Here is a 20,361-nt window from a genome sequence, read left to right as displayed (position 1 = left end):
GATATACAAACACAACTTCTCTCCGCACAGATATTACATTTGGAATAATAAGAACATTCTCTACAAAAATAGATCACTGTCTTTTAATGATTGGTTTAACAACAATCTTATTTTAGTTGGACGACTTTTTAACCCACATGGTAAACTTTATAGCTACACAGATTTTGCAGAATATGCAATTGTTTTCGCTGCAGTTCCCTCTGGAGTGTCATTGCTGCTGCAAGGTAGTGACTTTCCATGGCCATCTACCCATTCTTTGAATTTAGCTGATACAATGGGTGATGATATATGTTTCTCAGCAGTTTAATAATTGTAAAATTAGAGCTCTTTTATCTCTCCAGAGAGAGATAGTAACAATTTCTTACATAATACCATACTGGAATAACATTGTAGAGAATGTGCCTTGGGATAAAGTACGGTCCTTGCCCCAGAAGTATCTGCTTACAAATAAAATACATATAATTTAAATTGATTCATAGGTTCTACCCAGCTAAAGCTTTTCTTTAGTGATATAAATCGGACATTGATGTAGATTGCTCTTTCTATCAATCCTCAGTGGAAAACATTACTCATTTGTTTTGGTACTATACCCATATACAGAAATTCTAATGTTTATTCAATCTCACTTTGTAAGTGACTTCTCTTATAGTTTTAAAGATGTATTTTTGGACTGCTTGACTACTAAAGAGAAAACAAAGAAAAATGTTACAATGAATGTTTCCTACTAGTAAAATACTATATACACAAATGCAAATATAATGGTTCTAAACCTTTCTGTCCTGTTGATTTGAATATACATTTGTATGTATATTTGTTACCCTGTTTCTGTGTCTGTATCTGTTTTTGTTCCTGTACTGTTCTATGTTTTAGGTATCTGTGTGTCTATGTATAATGTTTGTATACTGTTTGCAGTTCACGGTAAACATTGAAAACGTATTTGAATTTGGAGTAGAAAAAGTCATTGGATAAATTAAGTATTAATTAATAAAAATAAAGCATGAGTCATCTATATTTCGAATTAAAATCTGAGTTTTTCTGTGTACTTTATTAACCATTCTTTCAGTATTCTGATGACTGTCAGATTGCTAACATCTTTAACCTTTTGCTTTATTTATTGTCTTTTTGTAGGTTGAAACAAGTATGGTGGAGGACCTCCAGCAAGATGTCTTGGGTTTATTCCCCTACATCCTACACTCAGCAAAACAAGCTCGCACATAGATCCATTTGAACACTTATTTTGATTTAATTAATTTTATGGATTTTTTAAATTCCTTACAGGAATAGTTTTCTAGTAATAGACACTAGAATTATAAGTAACATTTAAAAAGAGAGAGTTCAAAATACTCTCATCATTTACTTACCCTCATGCCATCGCAGATGTGTATGACTTTCTTTCTTCTGCAGAACACAACAAAGGTTTTTGGAAGAATATTTCAGCTCTGTTGGTCCATTCAATGCAAGTGAATGGTGACCAAAACCTCAAAGCTCCAAACAGCACATAAATGCAGCATAAAAGTAATCCATATGATTCCAGTGGTCAAATTCATGTCTTCTAAAGTGATATGTTTGGTGTGAGTGAGAAACAGATCAATATTTGTCCTTTGTTTTACTATAAATCTTCACTTTTGCATCTGAAAGTCACATGTGGCGCCTATTTAGTTTTTCTTTCAGATTTGAAAGTGGATATTTATGGTGAAAAAGGACTTAAATATTGATCTCTTTCTTACCCACATCTATCATAGCACTTTTGAAGACATGGATTAAACCACTGGAGACGTATGGATTACTTTAATGCTTAATTTATGTGTTTTTTGGAGCATCAAAGTTCTGGCCACTCTTCACTTGATTTGAATGAACCAACAGAGCTGAAATATTCTGAACAAAAACAAATAATTTTAGAAGCAGAAGAAAGTCATACACATCTGGGATGTTTATTGTTTTTAATGCTTCCTGTATTTAACATTAATTATAAATGTTACTTTATTGTTCTTCATGCTGTTTATTAAAACGTTTGTAAAATTAGTTTAATTGTACTTATTACATGAATTTATATTAATCCAAAATAAAGGAGCTACCATGTTTACACATTTGTTAATGGTTTATTTTACAATATTTTTTAAGGATAAAACAATCTGAAAATAATAACCCACTTATGAGATCAAATTAACCCAGTATTCCTGTAAAAATTAACCATTATTTGGGTTTAATAACCCATTTGCTGGGTTAAAATGAACACCCCAACTTGCTGGTTTAGTTTAGCCCAACATGTGTTCTGTCCAATATTTAAACAGCGGCTGGGAAGTGACTGTTCAGATGATAAATAATAAAATTACATACACACTTAATTCTGCCAAGGTCCCTAATATGTGTGCAGAAATAATGCAGTGTTTTGCATTGAGTGAGATTCGTATCACAATCTATGTAGTTTAGCCAACTAACCTAATAGTATTTGCTTTGATATTTGGGTGTATTTTTGGTATGATTTTGGAATCTTCTTTCTGTATATTTTACTCTGTTTTGTTAGTAATGCGGCTGCAACATGCAGTTCTCTTCTCCATGGGAATCAATCAAATTTAGCCTACTGTTTTTTTGTTATCATACTTTAAGCTTAATTCATATACGCAGATGAGTGTTTGGCATTCTATTTGTTAATTATCTATTACTGTCAATGTTTTTCTCTACATTAAAGGGGTCATGACATGCCTTTTTAAAATTATTTTAATATTTTTCTTGATGTTCACTAATAATATTACTAAAATTAATATTATAGTTTTTTTTTTTTTTTTTTCAACACAAAAAACAGCCATATATTGGTAAAACATGATAATTTCTCACCCTCATTTTGACCCTCTGTCAGAAACGCACAGTTTTGATGCTGCTTCTCCTTTAAGACTTGACAGTAAACGGCCACTGTTGTGATTGGCTCTCTGCTCTTGACTGACCTGTAGTTATGTCCAATTCTTGAATGAATCATTCTTTTGAGACGATTCTCAGCAAGTAACCGGTCGAGTCGGTTTACAGAATCGAACTTTAGTTCCGGGTTGATGACGCAAGTTGCACATCTGAAGTACTTGTTCTGGCAACGCAGCACGTTGAACTGTCCGACTCAAAAAGAACCGAATGAGCTGGTCTCAGTAACTGTCGAAGTTTGCAGAAGATTACAGAGGACTTGCTATGTGTTGAGAAGTTAGTTGCAGTAGTAACTTGTGTAGCTAACTGTGATGGAAGAAATCTGAATTTCAATGTATCAGCAACAACATACTAAAAGGAAACTAAATGCAGACGACTGAAGACTGAGTTAGAAATGAACGAGTTGGACTCATACAGGCTAGGCGACTCTTATGAGTTAATATGCTGGTTTGAACCAAAGAACCTGTTTGAAATGTACAACTCAAACCTTCACGCTGAATCGAAAGTCAGCTTTTCGGTCGTGAACCGAATGAGTCGGTCCAAATAACTGTTGAAATTTGCCGAGGATTACCGAGGAGCTGCTGATACTATGAGCACGCATGTACCGAGGACTTGAACAAGCCTGGGGCCAAATGTACGTTCTTTTATGACAAACAAAACGTTCTGGAAATATGCTTATGACTTGTTTTATTAAATACAATTTTATTAAAACATCCAAAATAAATTTCAGACACTTAAAACATATCCGCATTTGTGCATTAGTGTCTGTATTGGGTGCTTTAGGTGCAAAACTTTAATTTCAGTAATGTATCTAAGATGTAATCAATATCGTATTCGAGATGCAGGATCACAGAATGAAACACTGATGACAATAAACACCCTTTTTATAATAACTTAATTGAATAAAAGGTAATAATCAGCCATATGTGATCACATATGGCTTTATTTAAATATTTGAGTGTGAAAACCATGAAACCGGGATGTTAGCATTACGTACTAGTGACGTCATTACGTGATGACGTGAAAGAACCACTGAATTGTTTTTTAAACCGGCTCGTTGAAATGAACTGTCCAAAAGAACCGGTTTGTGGAAATGAATCAGACTTTCCATCACTACTGATCATCTCACTGCTCAGCACAGCTGGGCGGGGCTGCAGAAGTCATTAAAGATAAAGTAGGCATTGCTGTGTTGTTGTGGAGGCGGTTAGATGCAAATGTCTACCATAGTGTGACATCACAATTTGGAGGAAGAAAGAACAAGTCATTTTCGCAGCTTGATTTCAGCAAATGCTCTTTTTGCAGTGGAGAGGAAGTTTTGAGTTCTGAAACTTACAGTATGTTTTTACAGTGCAATAAACTCTGATATTTTAAAAGATCAAGGAAAATTTGATTCCTCATGTCATGACCCTTTTAAAATCTAAAAATGAAGCATCTGTAGCCAAACATCTACATCATCTGTGACTTTTTATAGTCTATATCAGATCAATCATCAATCATCAATTTTAATACGAGCAAACAAGAACATCTCTTACAAAGAATTACCATGGCATAACCATAGTTACTATACTTTAAAATCACAATTAATTCATATGGAATCTCCTTCAAGTAAAAACTGAAGACTCTTTCTGACCATTGTTTTTCTTTGAAAGTGGCTAAATTATATTAATAGAATAGTTCACCCCAAAATGAAATTCTCTCATAATTTACTCGCCCTTAAACCGTTGCAAACTTGCATGTCTTCTGCAGAACACAAACGAAAATATTTTAAAGGGTATATGATGTCTGTGTGAATAATGACCAAACTTTTACACTCCAAAAAGCACATAAAGGCAGGATAAAAGTAATCCACATGACTCCACTGGTATAATCCGGTTTATCCCGGTTTTGGGTGAGAACAGACCAAAATATAGCCACTTTTTCACTATAAATCATTACATCAGCAGTCCCATTAGCAGTCATGATCTCAAGCTCGACTGCACTTACTCATCTAGCGCTCTGTGCATGTAAAGAGAAAGTTTAATCAAGCTTGAAATCATGAAGGTGCCTAGAGACTGCAATGACAAGATGTTCAGTGAAAAAGCAGTTATAATTTGGTCTGTCTTCGACTAAAATCGATTAGATCGCTTCAGAAGATGTGGATTACCCCACTGGAGACGTACAGATTACTTTTATGCTTCTTTGATTTCATTTTTGGAGTTTGAAAGTTTGGTCACCATTCACTTGCATTGTATGGACAAACAGACATCATATCTTCATTAAATTATCTGCATTTGTGTTCCACAGATGAAAACTATGGCATTTTGGGGAGAAAAATATTGTTACGGTAATTTTTACAGTATTTTTTAATGCAGCTGACTAAAGTGAGATGTTATAAAATAGTGTCCATCATTCTAGTTAACCTGTTGTCTTACGTGAACTTTCACTTCATACAGATGAGAGAGAGATAATCGTTGACTGAAGTTAAGGTCACTTTTCTTCATCATGATATTCCTAATGCATAATGCATTCTTTTTCAAAGAAAAACACCTTTTTTTAGTAAATAAGTTGCTTTTACTTTTTCGTTTTGTTTGTTTGTTTGTTTTTAATTGTTTTAACTGATATGTAATGAATGAAAGATACAGATTCAGTCCAAACCTTAAAATCATTCATGCCCCTCAGGAATTTTCTCTTAGGACAGAAGACAAAATAACTATTAAAAATGATCCAGTTTAACTCCGTTTTGGACAGATAAATCAGCTGGACGGTTGTAGGTGTTTATTGGGGTGTTTTGTTTCTACTATCAGTGAAAATGACCCAACAGGCTCAAAACTGCATTTGGGTACAAAATAACCCCGCATATTTTAAAATATAGTCTTCATTGACAAGATTATTATTATTATTATTTTTTTATTATTATTTTTTTTTTTTCCGTTTATTTATTTATTTTGAATATGTTTGACAATGTTTCTCTTTGCTCTCCAGGTGTGTTTGGTGTTGATACAGATGGATTGAAGTCAGTGTCGGTGATGGAGGGAGATTCTGTCACTCTACAAACTGATCTTACTGAAGTACCGAGAAATGATCAGATACTGTGGATGTTTGGACCTCAACAGACTCGTATAGCTGAAATTATTAAACGGTTCAACTCGAGCTTTATAGATGATGGTGATGATGGAAGATTCAGAGACAAACTGCAGCTGGATTATCAGACTGGATCTCTCACCATCAGAAACATCACAATCAAACACTCTGGACTTTATAAACTACAGATCATCAGTAACAGAGGAACTTCATTCAAGAGATTCAGTGTTACTGTATACGGTGAGTACAACCCGTCACATGTCATTTGTGTTCACTGATTTCACTTCTTAAACACAAATGGAGAAATATAACAAAAGAGTGTTTCTCAGTCCTGCACAGTTTAGTTGTCTCATTAATCTGACACTCTCTTCAGTTCATTGAGTTCATTAATTCAGTCCATTAATGAGTTAATAAGTCAAATCAGGTATGACATCACGGAGCGATATGTCATTATATAAATAATTCACAATATGAATGAATTATCTTTGAGTTGCCTAATGTAATGGCATCACTCTTCACTGAATTACCCGCCAGGACGATGTTGTGTGGGGCACATGAGAAAGAGACGCAATGAAGGTTAAAAACAACAGACAAGAAAGATCACCATCAGTGGAGTCCTATAGTGGAATAAACTAGTATGCACCAAGACTTTCATAATTGAGAATATATTCACTGCAGAGTTAGAAATGATAGACTATATAAACGGTCGTGGTGAGTCAAGCAAATGAGGTGTTCTTTCTGATCACTGAACTGCTATTGCTCCCCCTACAGGTCACAATGTAAAATACAAAACCACCACTGACTAGTCACTAGTAGAATGAGTTTATTAAAGGGAGAGTTCATCCCAAAATGAAATTTTGAACTTTTTTTCTCATGTTTTCTAGCTCCCCTGCCTGTTCCTGTCATTATCAATAACTCTTCAAACTGTTCATCATCATCATCATCAGAAAGATCATCGAGCCCAAAATGTGTCTTTCAATGTTCAGTAATGACTGTGACACAGGTGACTCTCTCCTGGTACAAAGGAAACAGTTTAATCTCCTCCATCAGTGTGTCTGATCTCAACAGCAGTCGCTCTCTACCTCTGGAGGTGGAATATCAGGAGAACAACATCTACAGCTGTGTGGTGTCCAATCCCATCAGAAACCAGACTAAACATCTCAACATTAATGAAGTCTGTCAGACGTGTTCAGGTGTGTCAGTGGTGATATTAGAGTCTTTTGGTCTGTATTGATCATAAATACTGTAGGACATCAGAAACATTGTGCAGGTTGATCTGTATGAGCTGAAACTTGTCCTTTTGATTTATGTATTAATGTATTTTCAAAAAGAACTCAAGAACACAGTTTTAGTAGTTTTTTGAGAATCTTCCTGCCCTGTGTCTTGTTTGACTATTAGATCAAACACTGTCTGAACAAAGGCAGATCTGAGATTCACAATAATGATTTCAGTGGTGAAATGTTTTTAAAATGTTAGATTGTTGGTAATTTCTCTCTCTGATCTGCTGTTGTTTCATAGTATCTTGGCTGGACTCATTTGCACTAATGACTGTTTTTTTTATTTGTTCATTACAGAACAGATATCACGTTCATATCTCATATCACTGATAGTTGCTGGAGTGGTGCTGCTGGCGATAATTGTAGTTTCTGGAGTGATTTACTGCCACAAGAGAGATCGTAAACAAGCAAGTCAAGAGAGCAAGTATTATTGCAACCAAATGAGTCTTTTACTGTGTACAAAAAGTGCATATTATAATTTTAAATCTCATAAATAATTTATAGGTAAAAACTGTGCTTATTTTCAAACAGTCCAATCTCATGAAGATGAGATACATTATGCTCAAACTTCATTCTGTCCACATTATATTCACAATACGGTAAGGAACCGGTTTGCTGTTTGCACAGTGTCTGTCTGTTAAAAGTTCAGTGCCAGTGGAGAAATAATATTTGTGTGTCTGCTTGTATTGATGCATATTCAGTGTGTGCTTCCATCATTCATACATAAAGAAAATAATTCTCTTTTTTTAAAGAATCGACCTTTATCACAGACCGCGTGTCGTCACATCGGTTTCTGAATAGTAGCATAATCAAACTTCCTTCTATCAATGGGCAATCAGTGTTGATAAATCAATTAAACTAACTGAGATTCGCTTGACAATAAACTTCAACAGTTTAAACAGTTTATCTTGACACAGCAGCACTTTATTATGTGTCATCTTTTATTTTAATGTACAGCATTATCTGAGCGAGACGAACTCAATGTGTTTAAACCCAATTGTGCTTGTAACATTGTTTTCACTATTGCGTCATGTTAATCTCCCATTTAATTTAAACAATGTCGCTGGAGACACAGTGACTTTATCATCTCTATTTTTTTACACATTAATTACATTCAGACCTTATGACTTTAATTCATTTTACTGTACATATCTTGTCATCAGTAAACACTTCCTGAATCATCACACTCAAACTGTGAGGATATTACTCCTTGTTTAAAATTATTAAACTAGTTTTTTTCTGTAATCAAACTCTTGAGATGGAAATATTTCTTTATCTGAACGGATCTTACATCATACCTGGAGATTATTCTGAAAGGTTAGGACATGAAAACAATTCAGTCATACTTTTGCTCATATCATTGCTCATATTTTGTGATTTAAACCCCTTCTAATGCTCTTTAATGTGCTATATGTACTCTTGTTTGTACATATTTTCTAATATATACATAGTTTTACTCTGCAATGCTGCATAATCCTATAAGTGCATAATCCTATATCTATCAATAAATGTAAAATGTCAATCATATAGAAGGCATCATAATCATTCCTGAGTAATGTAAATGTAATGATTGGGAGGTGATGTGGGTCTGTTGAGATTTAGTATTTGAGATGAATTGGACATAAATAGACCATAATAATTCCACACCATGGGAACTGATTAATGCTACATCTCGAAGCTTTCGTTTTGAGAACACGGAAGTGTGATAAAGGTCAGTTCGATATTTGACATTAGTACCTGTTTACGCTTGCTTGTTTCATACCACAACCTAAGCAAAGATTAAAATTACGCAGAATATGAATTATAGTTGCTTCTGACTTCAAATACAAATGAGTTTAGGGTATTAGTTGTGAAGAAAAGGAATAAAGAAATAAACTAAAGGGATAAAGTCCATCCAAAAATGAGCTCACCCTCATGTCCTCCACGAATTTGAAAGGATTCTGTTTCCTGATTTCAATACAATGTTAGTTGATGATGCTTCCCTTCAAGGATCCAAAAGTGTCATAAAAGTAATCCATGCAGCTTGTGCATCATAGTCCAAGTCTTCTGAAGATATACGATATGTTTTAGTGAAGAGTAATCCGAAGTTTAAGTTGTTTTACAGTGAAAATCTTGAGTGAAAAGCAAAAGCATTGTTTTTGCTTTCACTTTTCACTCATGAACATGCAAAGTAGAGCTATGGAGATTTTCATGAGCACTTACGGATGTCAAAAGTAAATGTTCTATGGTACCAAGACAAAAATAAAATAAAATAAAAAGTAACAATACCCGTCTTCTAATCGGTAGTACTGAGTACCAACTCAATTTGGTATCCGCACAATGTATGACCAAGAGGCACCTTCATTCGGACACTCATATTTGCATGTAAGCTCAGTGAAGAGCTCACAAGGGAATCTGGTTATACAAGTTTTAAATGCCATTCATGGTTAAAATACCTGTTGTGTGGTATTATATTAAACACAGTCAGTTGTCTGAAGTCAGTGGATACCAGTGGGATAAATATTGGATCAGTGCATTAGGTCTTACAGTGTAAATGTACATACAATAGCTTAAAGACTCAAACAACTCACAAACCTCAATCACTGCTCTTTATTTTTGCTCTTTAAAACTGAAGTGTGTAACTTTTTAACATTAAACTACTTTTTCCTATCGCAGCTTAATGCAGAGACAACTAGAAGTAAGCCATTTATTGGTTGATGTAATCTTTGTAAACTAAACACTTACTCTGTGGTACTATAAAAAAAAAATTACTGTTTGTTCAAGTGCCCCACCCGACACAGCAACCAATGGCCTGAGATTGGGGCGGGATTATCTGTTTGTTCAGTGAATGTTTATTTTTGCAGTTCCGTTTGGGGACTGAAGTGGCACAGAAATTACACACTTCAGCTGTAAACTTAAAACTCTTTAAACTTACTACTTGTGCACTTATTTGAAGAATACTTGAAAGGTGCATGCTATTGTTTCTCCCCAATTTGGAATGCCCAATTCCCGATGCGCTCTAAGTCCTCGTGGTGGCGTAGTGACTCACCTCAATCTGGGTGGTGTAGGACGAATCTCAGTTGCCTCCGCATCTGAGACCGTCAATCTGCGCATCTCATCACGTGGCTTGTTGAGCGCGTTACTGTGGAGACATAGTGCGTGTGGAGGCTTCACGCTATTCTCCGCGGCATCCACGCACAACTCGCCACATGCCCCACTGAGAGTGAGAACCACATTATAGCGACCACGAGGAGGTTATCCCATGTGACTCTACCCTCCCTAGCAACCGGGCCAATTTGGTTTTTTAGGAGACCTGGCTGGAGTCACTCAGCGTGAAGCATTTACATGTTTCCATTGATCATGGGATAAATATGGGGAGTACTTGCTTCTTTTGATTATTGGGGGATTGCCTCCCCCCATCCCCCCTGGAATCTACACCCTTGAAGGTCTGTAGGAGTTGACAGTTGACCGTAGAGAAGGATTTTGTCGCTCTTTCTGTTATATACAAATCACTCAACAAAAACAAAGTGATCCTGTTTTATAAGCCTTCTATCCTAAAAAATAAAATAAAAAAATAAATAAAAGTTTCCTGAAAGTTAAACCAAGTTTAATCTTGTTTAAAAATGTGAATGTATGTTCAGCTTTTAGAAAGTGCCATGTCATAAACGTCAACTTATTGTAGAGTTTTTGTCATTTTCCTGTCCGCTACTGTTTAGTGAAGTTACATTAAACACCTGTTGTTTACAGTCTCTAAAGAAAAACATGATATGATGACATGTATATAAAGACGTGTAGTTGTTTTGATAGAGACAAGCAGTTACCCATTAATTTTCTCCATAAAGGAATTGATTTTTAACAATAACTTATAAACCTTTAAAGACCGAACTACTGTGAGCTCTGAGGTTGTTCACCGATTGTATGTGCTTCTGTTGAAGTCCATATTTTAATTTGAAAGAGAAGAATTTTGCTTTTTTTTTTTTTTTTTGGCAAAGTGCGGCAAAAGAGCTCTGCAGGGACCGCACACTTCCATGACGCACCATGAATGACGCAAATGAATGGCTCTCCCGACACTCTCACACTGATTATATATTTTGAGATATACTTTTAAATATATTGATTCTATACTTACTATATAATCAAAAAACTCTTCATTTTATCATTTTTTATTTTATTATATAATTTCCAACGCTTCATGGGATGGTTGTCCATTCCCTCATTAAGTAAGTTAAGTACATAGTCGTGTACCTTTTGTCTTTTTGTCAGATTTTTCAAATACGTTTTTGCTTAAAATCAGTGTTTGTAATGTTGTTTTTCACCTCAGAGCTGACTGGTTTGGTTTATGATTTACAACTCATTTATAAAGGATTTTATGAAATCAGGTGAGCTACCAAGTAAGCTAATAACATAGGAATAAATGTGTATATGTAGGTGGATCTGTGATATAATGGTTAAAATGTTTCGTTTTTCAAATCAAAAGTGTTATGATATCATAACATAGCGGAGGGAGAGTAATAGAGTGAAAAGTTATTAAATCAAAATCAGCAATTATACTTGAGATTTGTGTGACCGTGGTTAAACCACACAGTTGTAGCGCCTCTAGTGTTCATTTCACCAGAAAGCTGCTTCGAAACGTAAAGCGGCATATGTTAGTCAGTTTGCAAAAATGTAAATAGAGTAACGTTCATTCTATGAAACCAGGTTGGAAATCTTTCTGTTCTGTGTGCTGCTTTACTGTATGATATCTGAAATGTTACGTGCCCTTTTCTTTTTCTTTGCATAGTGTGCATATACTGACATGATCATGCATGTTTGCTCATGCAGATTATGTCACTACATGGCCAAATGTCAGACAGCATTACGCAATATCTGTGCTAAACATGACTAATGCTCTTGTGTCTAAATGGGAACAAGTCCCTGCAGATGGGTCCAACATCTAGTGAAAAACAGATGAGTGGAAGCTGTTTGGGGGGACAAACGTCCTAGTAATGTAATTATTTAAAAATTAAATGCTTAACAAGCACATAGGGGTGTGGTGTTTGGGTGTCCACATACTTGGCCATATAGTGCATTTTTTAAATTGACTAGATTAGGGATGCACCGATACTGGTATTAGAATCGGGTCCGATGCTGCGCTCATGTACTCGTACTCGTAAAAATGCTCCAATACCAAAACATCGATGCCATCTGATGTATGAATGTCATTATGTAAATATTCAACACACAGATTAAAATCACGTCATGTCCTAGTGAGATTATTTAACAGCAAAAGCTGCAATTTAATGAGATAAATAGATTTGCATGTTTGCACGTGCAGCGTTTTATTTGTGAGTGCTTGTGAATGTGTGGAGCCGGTGTTGTGCTGACATAGAGACACAAACTGCTCATACCTTTAGAGAAACACTTCAAAATAAAAGCTCAATTTAAACGAAAAAAGTATGACAGAAATAGATCACTACTATATAGTTATGTAATATTCACTGTTATACTACTACTTACTACTAATAATAATACATCAGTAGTAACTGTATTATATTTAAGCAATATCTCACATCTGTGATGCTCTATTATGCAGCACTTTATTTGACAAAAATAACCCCAATGTTTAGGATTGTACTAAGAGTACTGTATAAAATCACTTCATTTGATAAAAAATAATACAAGTTCATGTTGAAAATTAATTGTTATACTTTCATTTGATTCAAGTTTTAATTAATGAATTTATTTAAACACAATTTTGTTGATGAAACTGAAAGAAACTGCTGAAATTGAGTTCAGGTATCGGACTCGTTATCGGAGAATACTAAAAAAAAAAGTAGCGGTACTCATACTAGTTCTCACAAAAATTGTATCGGAACATCCCTAGTCTAGATGTATAAGTTGTGATGACTCAATTGAAAGATTGTCAGCTCCCATTTTACATGATTTTGTCAATTGAGTTGGCGGGATGGATGGAGATTTGATTGGTTTGCAAAGCAACCCTTTGGGAGCTAAACATCTGACACTAAACTTTAATTAAGGACCTTGTTGTGGTTAATTTGCACTATGGTGTTTTTTTTTCTCAGAAAAATTGTTCTCCCTCTTGCAGTTTTGAATAGAGTGTAGCTGTAGCTTCAATACTGTTTCTCTGTTTCTCTGTTTTCTTACAGGAGATTAATGGAGCTGATCACAACGAATACTCGAGTGTTAAGACAAGCTAAGGCCCACACAACCATTACTTTTTATCATTGTTTTTAGTTTAATTTCTAAAATAGTTCAAAATCTTCCACTAGATGTTGCAGTAAAAATAGACATTATTTTGTTTGTTTGTGTGTTTTTATTATTATTTATGTTCCGTGGCCTTTTATATTGTCATTTCAAAGTGTTATTCATTTTACCAACATGCGGCAGTTACTGACAGATTCCAGCACATAAAGCCACATTTCAACAAAGTTCTTCAGAAATACCTCTAACTCCATATCTCACAATCCTGTCCTGCCCAGACTTAAGACCTGATCCACCTTATTACCATCTTCATAATAAACACCTTAAGAACTGCATACAAAGCTAAGTTAAGATCTTGTCTAGACTTTTTCGATTTGAACCTCATGTCATATCTGCTTTACAAAACAGGTATCAGTGTTTCTTTACACTTTCATATTTCAAGTTTGACAACACAATAAGAACTGCCCACAAAGCTTGTCTAGACTTGTCATTTTTGTTTTAAGCATTGTGTCTGTATCCTCACTGTTGGTATTGTTTCAGTTATTTTCTGACCATTGCACTTATTGTATGAAATTCCTTTGGTGTGTCAGTGAATAAACATTTGAATAGGCTTTGTGGAGTAGAACTATTTTTATTCATAAAAGTACTTTTTTATACTATTTCTATATTGTTTTTAACTGAATAAATCTCTGTTAATAAGAAGAAGCCCTGGTTTCAATCCAGTAGTCTTTCTTTATACCAGTTACTTCAGTTTTCTTTTATGTCAGGACATGTTCACACACATTTGGCTTCAAAGGTGGGAAAATTGGAATGTTCCAGCCCCCATTTTCATTCTTTGCTGCTGACATTTGCTTTTCATGCTGGAAACCATACAGAATATTATTTCCATGAAACTTGCATTACAGTATATTGGATTATAATATATCAACACCATATCTGCAATTGACAACCATCCACTGTAGATAACAAGAAAATTCATGATCAACATGAAAATTCTCATTATTTAATTACTCTCATGCCATCTCAAACTCATATGACTTTCTCTCTTTTGTTGAAATCAAAGATATTTTGAAGAATGTCTGAGGTGTTTTTGTCCATACAATGCAAGTTAATAGGGTCCAAAACTTTCATGCTCCAAAATGGACATAAAGGCAGCACAAAGGTAATCCAGACAACTCCAGTGATTTAATCCATGTCTTCTGAAGTGATGCAATCCATTCTTACTGAAATGTGAAACACTGACCCCAGTGGTCAAAATGGTAGGTGTTGTTGGGTGTATGGGCACATGTGAGCTCCGTTTTCCAGGTGTAAATGTGCCAGATGTCATGATTTATATTAAATAAGGACTTACTTACATTTTCATCTGTTACTCAGCCAAAGCTCAAACTACAACAGAACTTATCTACATCAACATTTTGTGTTCATCTGACATTTTTCCCTCCTTTATTGGGATTCAATATTTAATAGGGTCAACAAATATCATTTTGAAAGTTTGTGCTCAATAAATGTGTCTGTGTATTCCAAATAAATTAGGACTAAACACTAACTGTTCCAGACTCAGCAAGCTCTTGACGAATATGAGCAACTCATTTCTTCTGCTGTCTGTTCTTACAGCTTTTAGATGGTATGTCTTCTTCATGATTTCAGCTTTGCAGTTTAAACTGGTAAAACATTCCCTGTCTTACCATATTAATAAGGTTTGCAATGTTACCTCTTCCCTTTCCTTTTCTTTTTTGATTCAAACAGCCCTCACATTGAATGATGCAGTTTTGAAGTCTTCTAGCTTGGAACAGTTTTTATCTGTAAAAACATTCTTGCTTGTTTCTGGTGTGTTTGGTGTTGTGAAAGATGAAATAGAGATATCAGTGATGGAGGAAAATCTGTCACTCTACCCAGTGGTGTTACAGAAGTACAGAAAGACTATTCAATAATTTGGATGTTTAGACCTGCTAATACAGACACTGGTAGCTAGAATCTATATGCAGACTGTCAATTATGAGAGTAATGAGGTATTCAGAGGCAGACTGTAGCTGGACAGACAAACTGAATCTCTCAACATCAAAACCACACACTCTGGACTTAATAAACTAGAGATCAACCAAAACCTAGAGCTCTCATACAAAAACTTCAGTGTTATTGTCAATGGTGAGTAAATGATCAATGGTCTGATTTCAGTTTAATATTAGACTCATATAAATTATTGTGAATATTGCTCAGAAATGATCGTATCATATGTCTGCTGTAATAGTGTTGATGCATGAATTAAAACAACCTGAGTCTGGATTTGTTTTTGTTTTTTTCAAGTTTTTATTCACCAGGCATGAAAAACAAAAAATATTTTTTTATTTTTTTTATTTTTTTATACATGCATTTTTCAGGAAGTTATTCACATGTCCACTCTGGTGGACTGCATGCGTTTCAGCGTTCAACTTGAAGCAATATGTAGTTAATAGACTAATGAATAGAACTGTGTAGTATACGAAAATCATGAAAATGTATTGGGTTTTAATGCTGTTAAACAAATACTTTAACATTATTATGCTGTTCGGGCCTATGGAAAAACCAACAATGTGGAACTGTATAGTCTATACTAGGTATGACATGACCACATTTATTCCTAGAAATGTCTTCATTTCTTCTATTGTAACAGACAGATTTTCTTTTCCTTTTTGGAGTGCATACAAGTTAGTGTTGTGCACAATTTCATCAGATCTGTGGGGAATAGATGCATAAAGAAATCAACTGGTTCCTTTCCCTGAACATTCACTTTCCACTCTCCTAAAAAAGGAGGCAAGTCTCCCTCAAACTGGTTGTATTTGACTTTCCAGACATTCTTGGTTTTATAATGCCCTTGAGTTCAGTCAGGTAGCACATGCACAGCTTCCTCAGCATCTTCAGCTCCCTCAGCATCTTCAGCTACCTCAGCATCCTGACCTCCCTCAGCATCTTCAGCTCCCTCAGCATCCTGACCTCTCTCAACATCTTCAGCTCCCTCAGCATCCTGACCTCCCTCAGCATCTTCAGCTCCCTCAGCATCCTGACCTCCCTCAGCATCTTCAGTTCCCTCAGCATCCTGACTTCCCTCAGCATTTTCAGCTCCCTCAGCATCCTGACCTCCCTCAGCATCTTCAGCTCCCTCAGCATCCTGACCTCCCTCAGCATCTTCAGCTCCCTCAGCATCCTGACCTCCTTCAGCATCCTGACCACTCTCAGCATCTTCAGCTACCTCAGCATCCTGACCTGCCTCAGCATCTTCAGCTACCTCAGCATCCTGACCTCTCTCAGCATCTTCAGCTCCCTCAGCATCCTGACCTCCCTCAGCATCTTCAGCTCCCTCAGCATCCTGACCTCCCTCAGCATCTTCAGCTCCCTCAGCATCCTGAACTCCCTCAGCATCTTCAGCTACCTCAGAATCCTGACCTCCCTCAGCATCTTCAGCTCCCTCAGCATCCTGACCTCTCTCAGCATCTTCAGCTACATCAGCATCCTGACCTCCCTCAGCATCTTCAGCTCCCTCAGCATCCTGACCTCCCTCAGCATCTTCAGCTCCCTCAGCATCCTGACCTCCCTCAGCATCTTCAGCTACCTCAGCATCCTGACCTCCCTCAGCATCCTGACCTCCCTCAGCATCTTCAGCTCCCTCAGCATCCTGACCTCCCTCAGCATCTTCAGCTCCCTCAGCATCTTCAGCTACCTCAGCATCCTGACCTCCCTCAGCATCCTGACCTCCCTCAGCATCCTTCAGCTTTTATGACTTGTAGCTGAAATATAGCTGGCGATGCATGATGTCCAATTTAGTGGACACATGGTTAATCAAAATGTACTCCTTATATTAAATCAATACTTGAAAAAATAAAACAATTATATTATTCCTTAGATGTTACTTTGTCACCATATTTATTTTTTTACCTGTGAGGGTCTTCTATAATAGAAGGATTGGCAAGATATTCCTGCCGTGATCAACTTTTGTGGCTGCCCGTCGGCCATCTTGGTTGAAAGGAATTTTGTTGCAGTTACAACTGCTGGCCACTGGGTAAAATCCTATGGAGTGACGCAGTAGTGTCCAGTGTAGTGGCTGATATGCAGTTACACCATTGAAACCTGTGCATTTAAAAGAAAATGACTATTGAATAGCTGTCCACTGTAGTGACCACCATGTGTCACAGGGTTAACCGAGATTGACTAAAATTTCCACCTTGCATTCTGTAGCTGATACTAACATAATCCCTAAGTAAAAATGTTTTTTCTACTTTTTAGGTTCATCCCTCCATTCTCCAGTTCTTTCAGGGTGTGTAGCTGTAATTCTGGCCATATGTGCATTATGATGTGTTGTCTCCACAAGAGTCACAAAGGAGCAGGTAAAAAATATCTTTCTGTGTCATGTTAGAAAAAATATTTATATTTCAGATAACATGCAGATTAGAAGGTGTTTCTCAAACTTTTATCATCATAACAGACTAAAAAGATGAATCCCTAGTCTAACCTGTTCCTGCAGTTATTTTACAGTAAAACCTGGATCAGTCAGTTACAGTAAAGCTGACATTAACATCTACAGTTTGTGGTTTTACCAGTTGGGGTTTCCCCATAATGCACTTACAACAAACAGAAAATGTATTGTATACCTGTACGGTTAAGGCACAAGATAAACATCTTATTATACACTATAAATGTATAACAACCTAAAGTTTATTTGATAGAATATTTAGTTTTGTCTCTGTTTGTAGTCACCCCTGAACACTTCTGTTGTAATAATAAAATCAAACTTTTCAGTATAAATTGCACAGGTTTTTTTGTTTTTGTTTTGTTTTTGTTACCTGACAGGTTTGGAACAAGGGAGAGGTCCAGTTTATGTCAATGAGAATCAGAGATGAGATTCATTCAGATGTGAATATACAGAACTTGTCAGCTCATATGAAGGGAAATGGACATTGTATACATTAAATTCACCTGCAACTAATAACAATCACCTTATCAATCACTGGGTCTGACAATCATTTATGTGGCTTGTCACATGGGTGAATGCTGTTTGAGTAATCAGTATTTTTTAAACTGAATTGTGTCAATGTTTAGGAGTACACTAGCATGACCTCAAAGCTAACAGATAGCCTATGGACTTAAAACCACAAAACTAAATTATGATACTGTTTCTCAAGGTCATTGTAATATCACTGGATATTGTGTTTTCATGTCTCTGTCCTGGAGTCGTTACTCATCTGTCCTGTTTGATAGAAGAGCACATTCAGTTTTCATGCTCCCAGAACCACCATGTCTCATATTACAAACACCATTACTATCACATATCACAAATACTGTCATTCACTTTTACTTGTTTTTGCTCACATTGTTATTTAGTCTTCTTATGTTATTTTTTAACTGTTCTTTGGAAAATTAATTTCATGGCTATGCCAATATGCAACGATTTTATCCATGCCATTAGTGGGTTTTGAGCAGCAAATAGTGTGTATATATATATATATATATATATTCACTTTTCATTCATGTGATGGTCTATATTTAAAATGCATTGATATATAAAATATATGCTACTTTTTATCTATGTTTAGCTATATGTTTTTCTATTTTTCTATGAATCATCTACAGTTTTATTTCATTGCAGTGATTTTTGTTTTTACACAACATCGTCACCTAGTGTTCAAAAGGTGTTTTTTTTTTCTTCTTTTTTTTTTTTTCTCTTGTCTTCTCTGAAAACCCTCTAAATCGGAAGTGAAAAACCAGCACAGCAATGGCAGCATCACCCAGTCAAGGGGTCACAACTGGACACAATCTAAAAGAAGAAAAGACTTGGTTTATAAGCATCTTACAATGCCATTCTAAATTGATTGAACTAAATTGTTAATCTCAATTTATAGCAAAAAATAGCTATGACCCTATGACCTACATCCTACTTAAAATTCATAAATATATCAATATAAATGCATATATTAATAAAAACAAATGGGTCATTCCTACAATTCAGTAACATTTTGGCTTTGAAACTTTTGAAAAATTGAACACACTTTTTAAAGTTTCTTTATGTTTCATTATTAAAGGGACAGCTGGCTACCGTTACAGATATCCAATGTGGCTTAAGGTGCGGTAGCTCACTTTTAAACCTATAACCCATACATTCCCACGATCCCATCACACCACATACCATTTTGGATAAAAAAAATTTATTATGATTTGTTTGCTTTGTTTCTGGATATCTTGATCTCTGTTCACTTTGTTCCTCTCTGTTCCATTCTATATTTGAGTCTTTAATTTATCCATAAGGGGCCATTCAAACCGAACACGTTTTTCCAATTTGTAGTGTGTTATTTTAAGTAGTGGCATTTGCAAAGGCAAGCATCACTATGACTACTGCTCATACATGGGGTTAACAATTTGAGCAAACTCCTAACCCCAAATATTAAACTTGTCATTGGCAACCCAGCTAGTTATGTTGTGATGACTTAACCAGACATGACCATATTCGTTGCAGCAACATGCCAAATTACATTGCGCTGACGTGATTTTTGGCAATGTTATTAGTTGCTTTCACACATGCAGCCCTTTCCTGAAAATTAACTGCAATTTCCCGTTTAGAAGTCACTTTTGAATGTGCCGTTTTGAAAATATTGTTAAATTAGCTCTGGCAATTTTCCTGAATGAGAAGTTTTAAAATAACCTGAAAATTTCTGTTTTGTGAGAACCAAGCCGTAAATGTACATGCACAAATGGAATGATACATTTATCAAATTTTAGGGAAAAGAGAAGTGACTCATAAAAAAATTTACCCTTTTACAAGTTTCTGATGTAAATTTTACTATTGTGACCGACAATTATTATATGTAGTGCAATCTCGGACTGGGTTAGAAATGTCAATGATGTATTAAATGAACTAAAATGTAGAAATATTATGAGATTTTTCTTTTAATAAAGGTTCATTGAAATA

At 35.5% G+C, this 20,361-nt stretch overlaps 2 protein-coding genes across 10 annotated transcripts in view; both read left to right on the top strand.

The window, feature by feature from the left end:
* The window catches only part of LOC127438826 (natural killer cell receptor 2B4-like), a 162,529-nt gene that overhangs the window by 98,696 nt on the left and 43,472 nt on the right, over positions 1-20,361 (top strand). The gene's annotated exons all lie outside the window — the stretch shown is intronic.
* The window catches only part of LOC127438833 (natural killer cell receptor 2B4-like), a 68,036-nt gene that overhangs the window by 23,965 nt on the left and 23,710 nt on the right, over positions 1-20,361 (top strand). For 2 of the 9 annotated variants that reach the window (XM_051694733.1, XM_051694726.1), the window contains exons 2-6: positions 5,872-6,210; positions 6,855-7,163; positions 7,545-7,667; positions 7,752-7,846; positions 13,373-14,038. In XM_051694733.1, coding sequence (XP_051550693.1) covers positions 5,916-6,210; positions 6,855-7,163; positions 7,545-7,667; positions 7,752-7,846; positions 13,373-13,423 — 873 coding nt within the window. In that variant the 5' untranslated portion in view covers positions 5,872-5,915 and the 3' untranslated portion in view covers positions 13,424-14,038. Of the gene's footprint in view, positions 1-5,193; positions 5,234-5,871; positions 6,211-6,854; positions 7,164-7,544; positions 7,672-7,751; positions 7,847-13,372; positions 14,039-20,361 lie in introns of those variants that run through there. The other 7 variants (XM_051694728.1, XM_051694727.1, XM_051694729.1 and 4 more) reach the window with 7 other exon arrangements.

Source organism: Myxocyprinus asiaticus, chromosome 50 (genome assembly GCF_019703515.2).
Source record: "Myxocyprinus asiaticus isolate MX2 ecotype Aquarium Trade chromosome 50, UBuf_Myxa_2, whole genome shotgun sequence".
Classification (NCBI taxonomy): domain Eukaryota; kingdom Metazoa; phylum Chordata; class Actinopteri; order Cypriniformes; family Catostomidae; genus Myxocyprinus; species Myxocyprinus asiaticus.
Note: the sequence above shows the minus strand (reverse complement) of the source record. Positions and strands in the feature narration are given on the sequence as shown.